Raw genomic sequence first — 16,893 nt, 5'->3', positions numbered from 1 at the left:
GTTTGAAAGTGATTAATCCTGATAATTTGTATGCATTTTCCTGCAGTAGAAATGCACAAGTCACATCAAGTTTTTCTTTGGCTGTCAAACTCCACTTATATAGAGAAACCACAATTAAAAATAATAATTTATAAACTATAAAAAACAATGATACGTCATTCATCTTTGATATTTATTGGATAAAGACAAACAAAGCCACATTTATAAATAGATTAGAATATTAAAAGCTAGGTTTCTTCAAATCAAGGTTATATAAAAGGTTAGATACTCTGGGTGCGCTCCAAAGTGGGTAAATGTCGTCATTTTGCATGACGTCACTGAAACTTAACTAGCTATCCTCACATTTAACAAATATTGATTGTGTTTACAAGTTTGAAGCTAAAAAAGCAATTCAAATTCAGTTTTTTTTATATTTTGAGTTCGTTTATGTTTAGTGAGTCGCAAAATTTATTATTCTTTAAAATAAGCAGTGACGTCATGAGGTATTTGAGTGTCTATTGTTATAAAAGTCTTCTTTACCTATATTGGAGCGCATTCAGAGTATCTAATCCTAATATACAACCTTGCTACAAATGGATGCAAGTTAATTAACCAGCCGTTTTAAAGGTTTAAAGGTATAAAAAGTCAGGTAAACTACTGGCAATATCATTTTCTCGGTAAATCAATTGTCACTAATTATTATAATTAACATCAACTATAGATGAAATAAATCCATTATCCACTTACCACTTCCCAGTTGAAGTTCCCCTCAGCCTCGTTCTTAAACCCACAGAGTCCAGAGTCAAACGTACAATGACCAGAACATTCATCTCCTGCCTTTAAAACAATTTAAAAAAATGTTATGTTTTTGTGATGTATTTTCAATAATTAAGTAATGTGTTAATGTTATGTAAAGTAAAGTTAAATAAAATAATTATGAAATAAGTGATTTTAAAAACTATTTTAAAAAAAAGTGGATTTAAACATAATGTCTGCATAGTGTGCACGTGCCAATATTATTTAAACCATTAAATTATAATATTTCCAAAATATTCTTAAAATTTGTAATGGAATTGAGTTTTTGCCACAAACTCAAATCTTCGGATCCCAATATCTATTCAACCGGACCTGAGATGGAATTTAAAGAATTTGAGCCACCGTTTAAATCTGCCAAAACCCGGTTTAAATTAAGCGCCGGCTTAAATCTTACAATTATATTTAAAGCATGAATATGATTCCAATTGCGAAACATACACAATAATAATATTTTGTTGAAAACTCAGAGCCTTCCCACAACTCATGTTGTAATTCCAATTGAGGTGTTTTAAAGATTCTACGTATTGTTTTTAGCTAAACCATTAAACATTATTATGATGAATTTTGTGATTAAAAATAAAAACTATAAATAAAAAAAATCAAAGATTTGTTTTGAAATTAATTAAAGCTTGGTTCTTTCTGTTATTTTTTTTTAAAGATTTGAAAGAAAGTTTGTAACCCTCTTTGTTAAAAAAATTTTTTTCTGCGTATTTTTTTTATAAATATATACTTTTTGGAAAACTAACTAATTACATTTTGATTAAAATAGGAGAATAAATTAGCTTCAATTACGTACAATTAGATAAATGCTTTAATATTTTTTAAACTGAGATAAACTTGTTCAGAATTCTTTTAGAAGGACTGTAAGCGTACCATTGCCGGATTCACAGAGGTATCCAGGATACCATTGCCGGATTCACAGCGGTATCCAGGATACCATTGTCGAATTCACAGCGGTATCCAGGACACCATTGCCGGATACTCAGCGGTATCCTGGATACCATTGCCGGATTCACAGCGGTATCCAGGATACCATTGTCGAATTCACAGCGGTATCCAGGATACCATTGTCGAATTCACAGCGGTATTCTGGATACAATTGCCGGATAAATAATGTAAAAGACATATTTAATAGTTGTTTCTATGTTTGAAAGTATTTAATTCTGATAATTATTTCATGTTTCCCTGCAGTAGAATGCGCAAGTCAATATTTTGAGAAACATTAGTTAAAAATAATCAGTTTCAAAATATTAAACATTAATATCTTATTCATATACTTGATCAGACAAAGGTTACCAATGTGAATCGGGCTTTGCAATCTTTGCATGGAGGGTCACTTGAAATTAAGCTTACAGTCCCTTTAACAACTGTACAAACTAAACCATAGGATCCTATTCCAATGTGTGGGTGAAATATTTGATAGAATAGAATGTTTTAATAGAATTTTCTACAATATCTAAAATGAAAATTTAACGAATTATAAGAATTTGTTATAGTTGTACTAGATGAGGGGAGGAAGGCCAGCCAAAAAATTTCTCGTCCGAGCCACATTCTCCTAATTTTTTCCTCCGAGCCATCCTGAAATCCTCGTCCTTTCATTATTATGTTCTTAAAGTGTCCAATCTGTGAAGATAAACTTATTTTTTAAAAATCTGACCACGTTAGGGCATACAAAATGGTTAGTCTAAAGTATTGCATTGATTACAACATGTTAGTATCTTTGAATCCATAAGAATGATATCAAACTTATTAAGGTGAAAATTAAATCTCTTCTCCCTACATAATGGCTAACCTACACGATATGAAACAATAGCAAAATATTTGTTTTACCGCTGCCAATTATTTATCCCATGGAAGCACCGGGGAAAATTCTATGGATTTTGATATAATATTGAAAAAAGATGGATTTCTATGAAGAACTCGGAATAAATGGCGGCATTTTATACTAAGAATATTAAAAATGCGCGTAAAAAAGTGAAACATTTGGAAGGACATAGAATTTTGAAAAATCAATTGAAGCTATCTTTTCGATTTAAAAAAATCAATGTTTTATAGCTATGCCCAAACGTGGCCCATTTCTTAAAAATAGTTTTATCTTCAAGGTTTGGACACTTCAAAAATAATATTGGCTGTGGCTTGGACGAGAAATTGTCGTGGCTTGCCTTCCTCCCCTCACTAGATACATTTATCCAAAAGCTCAATATTTAAACATCAATTATGCAAAATCAACGTAAACGTAAAAATCCAAAAATAAAAATTGTTAAAAATGTTCTCTAAAACACATAAAACTGGAACTGCATTAGAATTACTTCAAACGAGCAAAATATTAACAACCAACAATAAGGTTGGTCGCTTTTTTATTCTGTTAATCTTGATTAAAATCCTGCCTCTTTTGTGCAATAAAAATTATATGAATGAAAATCTACGTGATTTATTTATCTCATATTGGGGAATTCTACGAGATTTATTTATCTCATATTGGGGAATTCCATGCGATTTATTTATCTCATTGGGGAATTCTACGCGATTTATTTATCTCATATTAGGGAATTCTACGCGATTTATTCATCTCATATTGGGTAATTCTATGCGATTTATTTATCTCTTATTTGGGAATTCTACGCGATTTATTTATCTCTTATTGGGGAATTCTACGCGATTTTTTCATCTCATATTTGGGAATTCTACGCGATTTATTTATCTCAATTTTCAAAATTCAAGGCATTTTGACATGACCCTAATTATTACATTCGACTAATTTGAAGAATTTTTGAACTTAATAAACCAAAAAGTACAGATATAAATATAAATATTATCTTAAAAGTATTTTTGTTAAAGCTGTTTACCTTGAAAACGATATCATCTACTGCCATATATCCTCTATACCGTCTTGCTTGATTAGACTCAGATACTGGAATTGCCTCAATTATCAACTTAAAAAAATTATATTAGCTTTTCTTCTCCTTTTCCCCTTAAAATGAGGTTTTACATTTATAACCTTTTTATCCTTTAAATAAAAAAGTTTAAAGTTTTCAGCGTAAAAAAACTGATTACTCCACATACTATCTAATTTTTTAGCCTTCATTGCAACCTGATTTGTTAAAAAATGAACTCCTGTTTATGTTTTTATATTTATTTGTCTATGTAAATGTTTAGAATACTTTAATCCCTCTTTACTCCAGGAAAATCAGATATAAACCACTTATATACCCTACACTTTATACTTTATTACTTTTTAAAAAGAAATATAAAAAACATGACATTAATTCAAAAATACAGGAAAACAAATCCAAAATTATCAGAAAAATTACTTGAAATTGTTTCTCAGCTGAATACACATTTTAGAAGTTACCCCGAATTTTGTTTTTAGATTTTAATGTTGTACTTTTACAAAATAAAGTATTTTCGAGCGCAAAAGTAAAAAAATTAAGCCCAAGGGCCATTAATTCAAAAAATACAAGAAGATAGAGTATATATTGTAGACTGTAGCAAAAACATCTAATGAACCTGTTTAAATGTAAACAAAAATATTATTGTTTGCATAATTGGAGTTTGTTTAAATCAAGGAATGTAATATGTCGTCTTTGCAATAAGGACAGAGAACCGGGTTTAAAGGGAATCTGAGCCCAAAACTTAAGGCAGGGTATCGTTTTAAAAATCAGTTTTGAAACCCGGGTTTCACGAATGGGGTTAGGCAGTTTTGTAGATATCAATATTTTATGAAATATTATATTATTTAGTTTCTTCTTATTCTCCTTTTTTCGAATCTCTTAAATTAAAATCTACTTAAATGTTATAAGACCCCGAAATGGAAACTCGGGAGTTTCATTCAACGATACTCTTTTAAATTTCGGGCTCTGAGCCCAAAACTTAAGACTGGGTATCGTTATGAAAACCAGTTTTGAAACCCGGGTTTCACGAATGGGGTTTAGGCAGTTTTGTGGATATCAATATTTTTGTTACATGAAATATTGTTTTATTTAGTTTCTTCATATTTTCCATTTTTTTCGAATCTCTAAAATCAAAATCTACAAAAATACTAAGACCCCCAAAAAAAAACTCGGGAGTTTTGTTCAACGATACTCTTTTAAATTTCGGGCTCTGGGGGTTAGGTACAGATCGAATGGTGACAGTACTGTACACATTAAACAATCTGTTTAAAGTTTTTTCTCGACCATTAGCATGAAACAGTGCTGATAAACACTACAAATCATAATATATATGAGAAGGTTTACAGTTCTGAAGTGTGGATCAATGTCGTAAACCTAAAAAAATCCTATGGGCACAACTACACTATATTTAATCAAAACAGGAGAGCTTAAACCCGAGGTAAGACCATAACATAAAATTATTTTTCTAAATTATTTACATTTAAGACTTTTCGAATTGAATAAGTATTCTTGCATCAGCGCTGGACTCCATGTAATTCTTGTGCAGAATTGTACGACATAAGAATTGAGGATGGGACAATAGATCAACCAACGCAAATTTTGTACTGTAGAATGTCCGATATTCTGAACTTATGACATTTTTATTTACTTTAAAGGAATATTTTTGAAAAGCATTCTTTTCAAATTAATTCTAATAAGTTCTCAGAAATTTTTTTAATTTGCTATAAATTTTTTTAACCATAACTTTAACCTTGATCATTGTTCAGGTTTCATGATGCCCATACAATTGGAGATGATGGACTATATAAGAAAACAATTTACGGAAAAGAGAGTAACTGCACGAAGTTCACACATGAAGAAATCATTGAGAAAGAAACCAGCAGAGTACTTCACAATAAAGAAAACAGCAGAGAACTTCACAATAAAGAAAACAGCAGAGTACTTTACAATAAAGAAAACAGCAGAGTACTTCACAATTAAAGAAAACAGCAGAGTACTTCACAATAAAGAAAACAGCAGAGTACTTCACAATAAAGAAACCAGCAGAGTACTTCACAATAAAGAAAACGAAATGAAAATCTTGTTTTTTTTTCTTATGTAAGGTAAAATTGATTGTTTTGGTGTGTATGAGGGATTTGCCCCCCCCCCTCTTGATTCAATAACTTCATTATAGAAACTAAATGATTTTTTTCTGATACTAATAAATGTGTCAAACTCAATACTTTTTAAAATTGATTGAGATATATAGACCAGTATTACCATAGGTACAACTATAGGTCGTATCTATCTATCTACACTGCTCGGAGCTGAAAACTTTAGAATGGGATATCTTAAATTCTGATCAGTTAACTAATCTGGAGATTAATAATAAGAGGAGAACAAGCAATATTTAATTTAGAGATTAAGAAAAAGAGTGGATCAAGCATTTATCCCGATATCAATCATTCAAAACTTCCCAGCTCTGATGAAGCGTAACCATAGTGTGACTTTGGATCTACTTATGGCGGTTGAACGTCTAAGAAATTGGCCAAATTGTGTACACATTGTACCGCTTTAATTTTAATACTTACAGTATGCTCCTCTGGAAATGTGTACATCACTTTCGCGGATTTCCATGCACCTCTAAAATAAAATAAAAAATTATAGCTTACATAAACGGATTTTTTAGCAATTTGATTCATTCAATTAAATATGGTGATAAAAAAGTGACCAAATCAAATCCATAGTTGAACAGATCAATCAACGAGGTTAAAGTGTTAACCATCCAATTAAAAATTTCTCGTGGTAATTTTAAGCTTGAAAATTAAGAAAACCAAATCATAGCTTTTATGAATGGAAACCACAAATCTGTGTAGTTTAACATATTTTACAATTAAATTCTCTACACGTTTTCTTTTATTACTGCATGCAAATCTATTATGCAAATCACTTTGTGCTAATCTATATGCAAAATAATATTCGCAAATTGATAGAAAACAAAGTTTTGAATAACTTCATAGATATTTTAAGCCTTTTGAAAGCCAAACATTTTGACTTAAACAGACAAAAATGATGCTTAACTTTAAATCTTTTATATTTCTGCCAAAATTGAAGTACCTTGTATCATCTAGAAGACTGGCCAATACAACATCGTTAGAGAAATCAGCTGAATCTGGATCCTCCCTGAAATCAAAATGGCTGATTTTTAAGAGCAATTTCTTTTCATGTTTTTGCTTTTGATAGTGATTCTTTAACAAGTATAATTCTGTTCTGTTTATATTCTATTTCATATTTCTAATTTGTCTTTTTTATCTTCACGACTGTTATAATTCCATTAGCTTTTTTATTCTTTTCCTATGTTAAATAGGGATTTCTTTTATTGCATTTTATTCTATTCTATATTATTCTATTTCTATTCTATTCTATTTTTATTCTTTTCTATTATATTTCAATTCTAGTCTATTTCTATTCTATTTCTATTTCTATTTCTATTTCTATTTCTATTTTATTTTATCTATTCTAAACTATTATATTCTATTTTATTTTACCTGTAATCAACTGGGTGAAGAAGAATACGCAATCTATCAGCAGAAAGACCAGAAATTGCGTAACTAAAAGTTACGCAATGTCCACGAGAACCTAAATTACGCAATTGTAAAAATATATTGTACTAGCTTGTGAACCAAGCTTCGCCTGGAATCTAAGTACTCCCTACAAAAAAGTCTTTCAAACCAAGCAAAGAACATTCCCGTGGATCTCCCAAGTTTCCCTCTCAAAATTTGTGGCAAATCGGTCAAGGGGTTCCTGGTTTATGATCATACATCCAAACAAACTAACACACATAATTTATAAGACTTATATATGTAGATAATAAGTATTGTTTTATAGGTCAGTTATGATTATTATATGTCATATTATTAGATTATATTATAGATTGTATGTTTTATTATCCTAGAATCAATAAACAGATACCAATCAGTCCTTTTTTATAAATAAACGAAATCATTACATACATATATTGTAATCTAACAATCAAGTACAATGGGTGGCACTGAAGACTACAGGGTGTCCCATAACATGTTGGATCGTGTATATATCTAAGCTTCAATTTTCGGGACTAATCAGAAAATTTAAAAAGTATGAATCATTTTTAAAAAATTATTGAAGGCTTCTATATATAAATTTGGCTTGTCTGTCTGTCTGTTTGTTTGTTTGTACCCAATAAACGTCAAAACTGATCGGGCCCAAATTTTTTTAGGGACATCCCGTGACCACAGGGAAGGTTTATGAATGATAAAAATCTAGAAAAATGCGTTTTAAAGACTTTTAATTTTGTAAAAAAAAAATTTAAGTTCTTGAAAATCCGCGATTTTTTTTTGATAATCCGCAAAAAAATTTTCTTCTTTGTTTTAAAATGCAAACAAAAAGAACATGTTCACAATTTAAATAGAAGATGGGCGCGAAGAGCCTTAAAAGCCTGATATAAAATAATTCAAATGGACTTTTGGCTTTAAAGCTTGGAGATAATCAAGGTTGTATAATAAGGTTAGACACTCTGGATGTGCTCCAATGTACTAGAAATGTCGTCTTCATAGCGACAATTTAAATAGAAGATGGGCGCGAAGCGCCCTAAAAGCCTGATATAAAATAAATGTGTGCGTATTTTGGCTTTAAAGCTTGGAGATAATCAAGGTTGTATAATAAGGTTAGACACTCTGGATGTGCTCCAATGTACTAGAAATGTCGTCTTCATAGCGATGGACACTTAAAATTCTCAAGAGGAGACATTTCTTCCCCCCTCTCAGCCTCCGTACGTTACGTTATATGAGTCATCAAGAGTATCTTACCTTAATGATTTAAGTTTTGATTGTTAACAAGCTTTTTCAAATTACAAGTTAACAAGTTAAAAGTGACGCTTTTTAACTGATAAATTCTCTTAAGACTTCTATGTTTATGTGTATCCATGCTATTTAACAGCTTGATAAAAATCAAAATTGAAATCGAAAGTCGTCTTCATTGTTTTGATATAATCGCTTACCACCGTATGATCATATGGGATGCTTTATATGTAAACTTTCAGTACAGCTAGCTGTATTTACTTTAAAAAGTTCAAGTTACGCTTAATTTAGTCCAATTTTTGTGTTTTTTCTTTTCTCTTCATAAACTGTTTCATTTAGTGTCCGATCTTACATAAAAAGAAGGTTTTATTCCGTGTCACATTTTAGCAAATGATTATTGCATAATTTAACAAAATCCTCTTCCTCCCATTGTACTTATTAATTATTTAGTTTAGCTCATCTAAAATGTGCTAAAGGTCTGTGTACTGTTGTGAATCGGACATTGCCGCATGGAAAGTCATTTTAAATTACACTTACAGTCCTTATAAGATATTTGTTCTAGTAAAAATTCTTGGAAAATATAGAAAAATGATTATTTGATAACAAATTTATAAATGTTGCAATATGTTTCAGAAGGAACTTTTATCGAATCATTGACACCTTCAAACAAAGCAATAACAACCATTTTATGGAAATGTTGATTAATTAATTGAATTACCTGTAGTGCCTAGTAATGGGGATTCAATCATTGCTGATACAGTATTAGTACTCTCAGCCTGAGGAAGAGTAGATGTTTCAAAGAACACATATCCACCATTTTCATTCTCAACCGAGGTGTCAGTCCTGGAATATTTTAATTTAAAGGGACTGTCGGTGGAATTTAACGCGAACACGGTAAACTGGAGGTTCTGGTTTGAAAGTCCATCCATCTTAACTTTAGACCCTCACTTTACCCATACATGTACATTTTTCATATTTATAATTTTATACCTTTTTCTTTGGTCTATTATGCTCTCTGAAACTATTTTTGGCGGCATTTTAGTAAACGATCAAAATATGAGCATTTTTCTAAACAAACAGGATGTACTTAGATCTAGTTATTTTCTAAACAAACAGGATGTATCTAGTTATTTTCTAAACAAACAGGATGTACTTAGATCTAGTTATTTTATAAACAAACAGGATGTTCTTAGATCTAGTTATTTTATAAACAAACAGGATGTACTTAGATCTAATTATTTTTGCCTTAGAGGGTATGTCCCATTTTCAACGGTACCATTAACCTGTAATCTTGTAGAAAATCTGGAATAAATCGTCGTTTTTCTAGTTTTAAAAGTGATGAAAAGTTTGATAGAAATAATAATCAAAAATAATCAATTTTTGGAGAGAAAATTAAGTTTTTTAATCAGACAAAGCTTACAAGGATACCGTTGTGAATTGGACTAAAAGAGTAACATACAATAACGTCTGTAGTCCCCTAAATAGGAAGGCCGGATCATGGCCATTGAAAAGCTAAATTTAAAAACTATAGGATAACGAATTATGTTTTTATGATCTCAGGAACACATTAGACCGGAAGACTAAATTGTGATCCTAACTTCGAGTGTTGGGATGTTCTGTGCATTTAAAAAAAGGTGAACTATCCCTTTAATAATACCTTGGACCCCCTATCCAGTATGCATCAGCTCCCTTGCTTGCAATCCACTTTAGAACTGTTGCATTCCCAAGATTATCCCATCCACACATAGACACCTCAGCATCGGACTAAATTCATTCAAAATACAGTGGTTAGCAGAATAAAGCGGAATGTAAGTCGGCTTCGTATTTAAGTAATTTGTTGCTCTGAAAAATAGCCCTCAGGTCTGAACTTGTGTGTTGTAATATCGAAAACAGGCACACCAATTTTAATTCCTATGAGATATCCCGTGGTGGCCGTTATACTCTCAAGAATAACTGTATTTGAGGGATGTGAGGATAAGGATAACCGATACTCAACACAACAGTTCCAACCTCTAAACATATGAAGAGATGTTTCCAATCAAACCGAAGACGACTTTTAATCCGGTTTATTTTGGTTATCACTGTATTCTTAGAGTTAGTAGAGTTTCAACTAAAAGTTACAAGGATTGTTATTCGGAGGCTTGCTTGAGATTGAATAGGATGATCTTTATAAACTTCATCCGAAAAAAAATATTTTAAAAAGCAGTTCTTTCCTGGTTAAGTAGAAAGTACTTTAAATGTGAACCAGATTTAAGCAGACACTTTGATGTGCAGGATTTTTGTTGATTTCAATACAGTAAGAACCAGAAACTGTGGAATAGTGAGACCAATTTAATTAAAGCAATGTTGTTACAAGGTCTCACTAGTAAGTTATCTAATACAGTAAGAACCAGAAAACTGTGGAATAGTGAGACCAATTTAATTAAAGCAATGTTGTTACAAGGTCTCACTAGTAAGTTATCTAATACAGTAAGAACCAGAAAACTGTGGAATAGTGAGACCAATTTAATTAAAGCAATGTTGTTACAAGGTCTCATTAGTAAGTTATCTAATACAGTAAGAACCAGAAAACTGTGGAATAGTGAGACCAATTTAATTAAAGCAATGTTGTTACAAGGTCTCACTGGTAAGTTATCTAATACAGTAAGAACCAGAAAACTGTGGAATAGTGAGACCAATTTAATTAAAGCAATGTTGTTACAAGGTCTCACTAGTAAGTTATCTAATAACTAAACTAAATGGTATCATGATCAAAAGCTTTAAACTCAATCACCTTAAAGTCACAGTTAGCCGCGGTATTAAGATCTTCTGGATTCCTGGATAAAGCTGGAAATTGTCTTCCAACACTACTACCCACACGAACAGTAGTTGGTTCACTTTCCTTCTCCTGGAAATAAAGAATTATTTTATTTTCTAATAATTGTTTTTGTAATATATATCATCCCACGTTAACACATATATATTTTTATTTTGTATATCTAGTCTTTATATTTATATTTATGATAAAATGCTATTGACAGAAGATTAAGATTATTAATTTTATAATAAATTTTATTGAGACATTTTTGAAGGAAATAAACTTTTTGAGATTTTTATGAAAGAATATTTGGTAAAAGATAATTTATTTAGGTGTTTTGAATTAAATATACGCTAAAGTTTTATATTAATTTATAGCATAAATAATCATATAATAATGTACAGTGTGTCCCAATAAACATGGGAATTAAATCGTCTTTGATTTCGAATAATCATAAAATGTCAAAGAGAGTATAAAAAATGAATGTACGTCTTATGAGCTTTTCAAAAGTTGAAGGAGATATTAAACATTTGAAAAGGATTTTTTTAAGCCCTATATCTTTGCAACCTGATGGTGTAAATCGGTGATATTTTAAAGATTATTTAATCTAACAGAATTCATTGTTTGAAATATTAAAGGTCTACTAAAACGGATTGCTAAGATAGACGGGAAAACTTAGAGTTTGAGGCAAAAACTCATTTCCTCTTGTATTCTTTAAAAAAATAAGAATCTAGACAAAGGAATTGAGTCTTTGCATGAATTCAAATTTTCGAATTTCTATATTTTTGGAAGCAGAGGACGAATTTAAAGAATTTGTGCCGCGTCTTAAATTTGAGACGCTACTCACACATGGTTGGTTCCGCTTCAAATTGTATTCAATTTTTCAAGATTTAAGCCGGCGCTCAATTGAAACCGGTTTTTGGCAGATTTGAGACACGGCTCAAATTCATTAAATTCGTACACTGATTTGTTTAAACCTTTGGTAATTCAAACTTCGATTATTTTTGATCTAACAGAAATCACAGTTTGAAATATCTAAGTCCTACATCATTGGGTTGCAAAATTATAGAGATTAGAAAACCAGAGTTTGTGACAAAGCTATTCATTTTCTTTCTCAATATCTCCGCAAAGGTTCAAAAACGTCTGACCACATTTTGGAGATCCCAAGACCAGTAGTCTTCGATGTTAAATATTCTAACTAAGATACTACTAAAATTGTATTTACGATAAACAAAGACGATATAGAAGTCGTTACTTTTGTCCCATGTTTATTGGGACACCCTGTAAAAAATGTTAAAATGTTACCAGCTGAGGCAAACCAAATACAGCACTGCTGCATATCAGAGTTAGAATGAACCCCAGCATTTTTGAAAACAAATCTGAAAACAAAACTTATGTATAGGTTTGTATTCAAATGTAAAGATGGATCTTGGTCATCGGATTTTTTGTTTTTAAAACTTTCCGGGTTTTTTTAGACTTTCAGGAGACTCTACACATCTTTCTAAATTAAATTATTTTTTACACTTCTAGCTTGGGAACCTAGCTTTGCCTGGAGTCAACTTAAAACTTTTTAACCAATGTAAATTTGAGGGAAATCGGTCCAGGGGTTCATGAGTTATGATCTTGACTCTGGCAGAAGATATACCACTGCAAACTAACCAGAAGGAGAAATTACATTTATGTGACATTACTGTTACGACTTTATAACTTCATAGCTCCTGTAGTTTCAATTTTACGGCCAAGGATGAGAAATGCAAATTTATCCGGTCACATCATACATGTAATATATTCAAATCATTTATCCGGCCACATCATACATGTAATAAATTCAAATTATTCATCCGGTCACATCATACATGAAATAAATTCAAATCATTTATCCGGTCACATCATACATGAAATAAATTCAAATCATTTATCCGGTCACGTCATACATGAAATAAATTCAAATCATTTATCTGGCCACATCATACATGAAATAAATTCAAATCATATATCCAGTCACATCATACATGAAATAAATTCAAATAATTTTCTCATTCTTCTCAATAGCTCTTCATAAACAGGCGTTATAATTGAAAATATATAAGATTTTAACTTTACATCCAAGTTACTTAGTTTAACGTCATACTATTTGTTTTGATATTTTTCACAATTTTATGATATCAACTTTGAAGAGAATAAAATATTTCAGATTTTAGAGCAAGTAATTTGCAACGATAAATTACTACTTAACCGAGGGAAAACCACTTAGCCCAGCTAGGTGGTTTTCCCTCAAAAATGATATTGCAGTATATTGGTCACGTGTCTCTGTATGTAACACATGACCAGTAAGTATACTGCACTCTCATTGGCGGGAGTTATTGTGACGTAATACGGACTTATAAATAATATTATCAATTATATCTATTAAAAATAAAGATAAAAATTATTAAATGATAATTGGAAAAAACCTAAGTTACAATTAGGTTTCTCTGGGATATCTTTGTTTTCAGATTAGTTGCGGATTTGCTGAATATGATCTGTTTAAACCTACTATTTCTATCAAAATTGTATATATATGAATTTGCGTATAAATTTGACACAGTTTTATATAAATTTCTGGAAACAGGAACATCAGATATAACTTTCATGGGTCGCGATCAAGATCTAAAGTGATTAGCTCTCAACCTATACCCCCTTTCATTTTTCCTTTACAGTTCCCTTAAGACAGTATAAACTGTTCTAAGTTTCTAAAGGTTCATTGAACCTTCAGGAAATCAATGTCTTGAAATGTCTAGACATGAACTATCATTAAAGGGACTGATGTCGTATTTTCATATGACCCTCTATTTAAAGAGGGGTTCACAATTCACAATTCGACACCCTTGAAACCTTTAATTGATGAATTATGTGAAAGATAAAGTCGTTTTTCCAATTAAAAAGTAATTCTGATAATTTCTCCATCGTCTCTAATGCAAGATATGCACGTTTAGAAAAATCGCAAGTAAAAATAATCAGTTGAAAAAAACTAGTATATCTAATTCATATTTGATCAGACAAAGTTTTTAAGATTTTTTTTATAGAATCCAATATACCACTCTATCAATGGAAATTACATTTAGTTACTTAAATTTTTCTGAAAAAAGGAATATTTTTGTGAAATACTTGCATCAGGGGCGTACGAGGGCTTTTGTTTAGGGGACCCTGACTTGCATTAGAGAAAGATGTATGACGCGCCGACCGGAAACTGACTTCCGATTTAAACAACAGACAAACTACAATGATTTTAATTATTTGTTTTAAAATTGAAAAAAAGGAAAACCAAACTTACGAGAATAAATGTCGTCTGCAGTAATTATAACTGCATAAATTAACTTTTCGTCCAAAATTCAACAGAAACAACAACTACTATTAAAGTTCACAGCAAGATCCCCCCCTCCACCCCTCGATGTAATTTTTATTAAGTTATCAAGCAAATGTTCTTCCTGTAATCGTAATAAAAAAAACTGTGGTTTTCAATAATTCATTTGGTTTATGATTAAACGATCTGGTTTCTGTGAGCCCTAACTGTCAAGTCTATTTTAACCATTACAGACTTTTCGTTTATCAGTTTCAAGCTTTAATGTTTGACATAAAAGTTTTGAATATTAAAGCACATATCTTTGTATTTGGATCTTTACAAAAAAAACAAGATTTAATTTCTATAAGCACAACAAGAGGTCAAAACTTTTATTGTAAATCTCGGGATTAAGAAAAATACTTGTGTTTGTCGGATTAACTTAACTCCTCTCGTATATCACGTGATCCGAATCCATGGCATGGATAACTAAAAGATTAATAGTTGACTCGAAGTGAAAATCGAGATCAAGTTTAGCGCTATTTCAGACAAAAGTTTAAACCTCAAGCTTTAATAAATAGATTTTATCCCATGCCTTTAATTCCAACAATTCAGAGAGAGTAGATTTTTATCAAAAACCTCAAAATTTAGATTTTCAATTAAACATGGATCATTTCATGGATATCTCATTCAATAATGGTATATGGAGTATGGACAAAGCTTTTATGAGTACAGTTGTGAAATGAACATGCCACTTCTTCAAGTGGGAGGTCACCTGAAATTACGATTACATTATGCACTTACGAAAGTATTGGGGCTATTATTATTAGTTCAAATTTAAAGCTGAGGGGCAGGAAGGGGGGGGGGCAGGCAGGGGGTGTCACCGGATCGATTTCTATGCATGAGCACCTCTAAGTTGTAATACCTCTCTAGCTATAGGTATAGATGATATCAAGCAACCCTACGTCCAGGCAGCAACCCCGGAACTGAATTGGTTCCGTTAAAAAAGGAAACCTCATTAAAATTTACCACAAAATAAATACATTTTTATCAAAAAAATTTGTGAATTCTACTTTAAAAGTTTCCGATGCTTAGGAACATAATTTTTAAGTTTTTAATTGTAAGAATATTTTGCCCTGAATGCTTTCCAACTTTAGTTGGTCGACTGTATAACCAGGGGATACCAACTCTATCAAACTTAAGTAAAACCATCAAAAAATAATATAAATAAAGTTTCAATTAAATATTTTGAAAAATTATTTATGCTTTCAATTAGTCCCTTTTCATTTTGATCCTGAAATTGTGCATATGAGTGATACGAAATGTGGAGAGGAAGGTGTTGAAACGGAAGTCTAAAAAACTAGGTCAATTCCATAGTGATATAAACACAATATACTTTCCTCAAACCAATGATTGAGGAGGCAAAAGTACGCACATGCACAAAAACTAAGGTGAGGCCCAAAATGGTGTGGGACATGGCCGGCAGGGCCCAACACAAACCGTTTTGAATCTAAAAATTTTCTTTCCAATATTGATGATTTCCAAATGGAAATGGAAAAAGAAATTAAAGTGAGGGGGGGGGGGGATTTTCTCCTATAAGAGCAGGTACGTGTGAACGAAAAAAGCTAGAAATTCACAGTATTTCAAAAGCTTTAATGCCAGAATATCTTAGCATTAAAATAATGAAATTCAAATCAAAAAAGAAAAAATAACAAAATAGAAGTAAAAAAGATAAGGAGCATGTGAAGTAATAAAAGGGTCAACCCAGCAAAGCTTTTAATCTTAGATATAAAGAACAATTGAACAAAAAAGGCAAAATAATCTATAACGATACTAAATAGTAAATGTTAGTTAGTTAGTTAGTTAGTTAGTTAGTTAGTTAGTTGTGGACGAGGAAGCACTTTAAAGTTAGAAAGAAGATATAAACATCAAGAGAAATATAAAAGAACAGAGACCATATTTTATTAATAGCGAGACATGGTTGAACCACTTTAGACTTCTTGTGGGCTTGAACTGGCGCACAAAAGAAAGGGTTGATTGCTGATCCCGGGGAAATTGATTTATTTAGATTGTATGTTCACCTTGGTATGTTCAGATAGGATTACAAAAAGCTTATTACAAAAGATAAATGAACATAAATATCCAGTATAAATAAACAACTATATTAAAAAGTACACAATGTATAAAGAATTCAATAAAGTAAGCAAACATAGAATGATCTAGATAAATAGAGATATAATGTAATTAAAGAAGTATATAAAGCATACATATGAT

The 16,893-nt window shown here is 31.0% G+C and overlaps 1 protein-coding gene across 1 annotated transcript in view; it reads right to left on the bottom strand.

The window, feature by feature from the left end:
• The window catches only part of LOC111701264 (MAM and LDL-receptor class A domain-containing protein 1), a 39,310-nt gene extending 26,610 nt beyond the window's left edge, over nucleotides 1-12,700 (bottom strand). Inside the window, exons 1-9 of the mRNA XM_023472461.1 lie at nucleotides 12,606-12,700; nucleotides 11,277-11,390; nucleotides 10,161-10,267; nucleotides 9,222-9,346; nucleotides 7,214-7,304; nucleotides 6,783-6,848; nucleotides 6,257-6,308; nucleotides 3,642-3,728; nucleotides 727-816 (exon numbers count right to left, since the gene is read on the bottom strand). Coding sequence (XP_023328229.1) covers nucleotides 727-816; nucleotides 3,642-3,728; nucleotides 6,257-6,308; nucleotides 6,783-6,848; nucleotides 7,214-7,304; nucleotides 9,222-9,346; nucleotides 10,161-10,267; nucleotides 11,277-11,390; nucleotides 12,606-12,665 — 792 coding nt within the window. The 5' untranslated portion in view covers nucleotides 12,666-12,700. The remainder of the gene's footprint in view (nucleotides 1-726; nucleotides 817-3,641; nucleotides 3,729-6,256; nucleotides 6,309-6,782; nucleotides 6,849-7,213; nucleotides 7,305-9,221; nucleotides 9,347-10,160; nucleotides 10,268-11,276; nucleotides 11,391-12,605) is intronic.
• Between the last annotated feature and the right edge of the window lie 4,193 nt (nucleotides 12,701-16,893).

The sequence above is a fragment of the Eurytemora carolleeae genome, unplaced genomic scaffold (genome assembly GCF_000591075.1).
Source record: "Eurytemora carolleeae unplaced genomic scaffold, Eaff_2.0 scaffold44, whole genome shotgun sequence".
Classification (NCBI taxonomy): Eukaryota; Metazoa; Arthropoda; class Copepoda; order Calanoida; family Temoridae; genus Eurytemora; species Eurytemora carolleeae.
The sequence above is the reverse complement of the archived record's forward strand: the minus strand, read 5'-3'. Positions and strand labels throughout refer to the sequence as shown.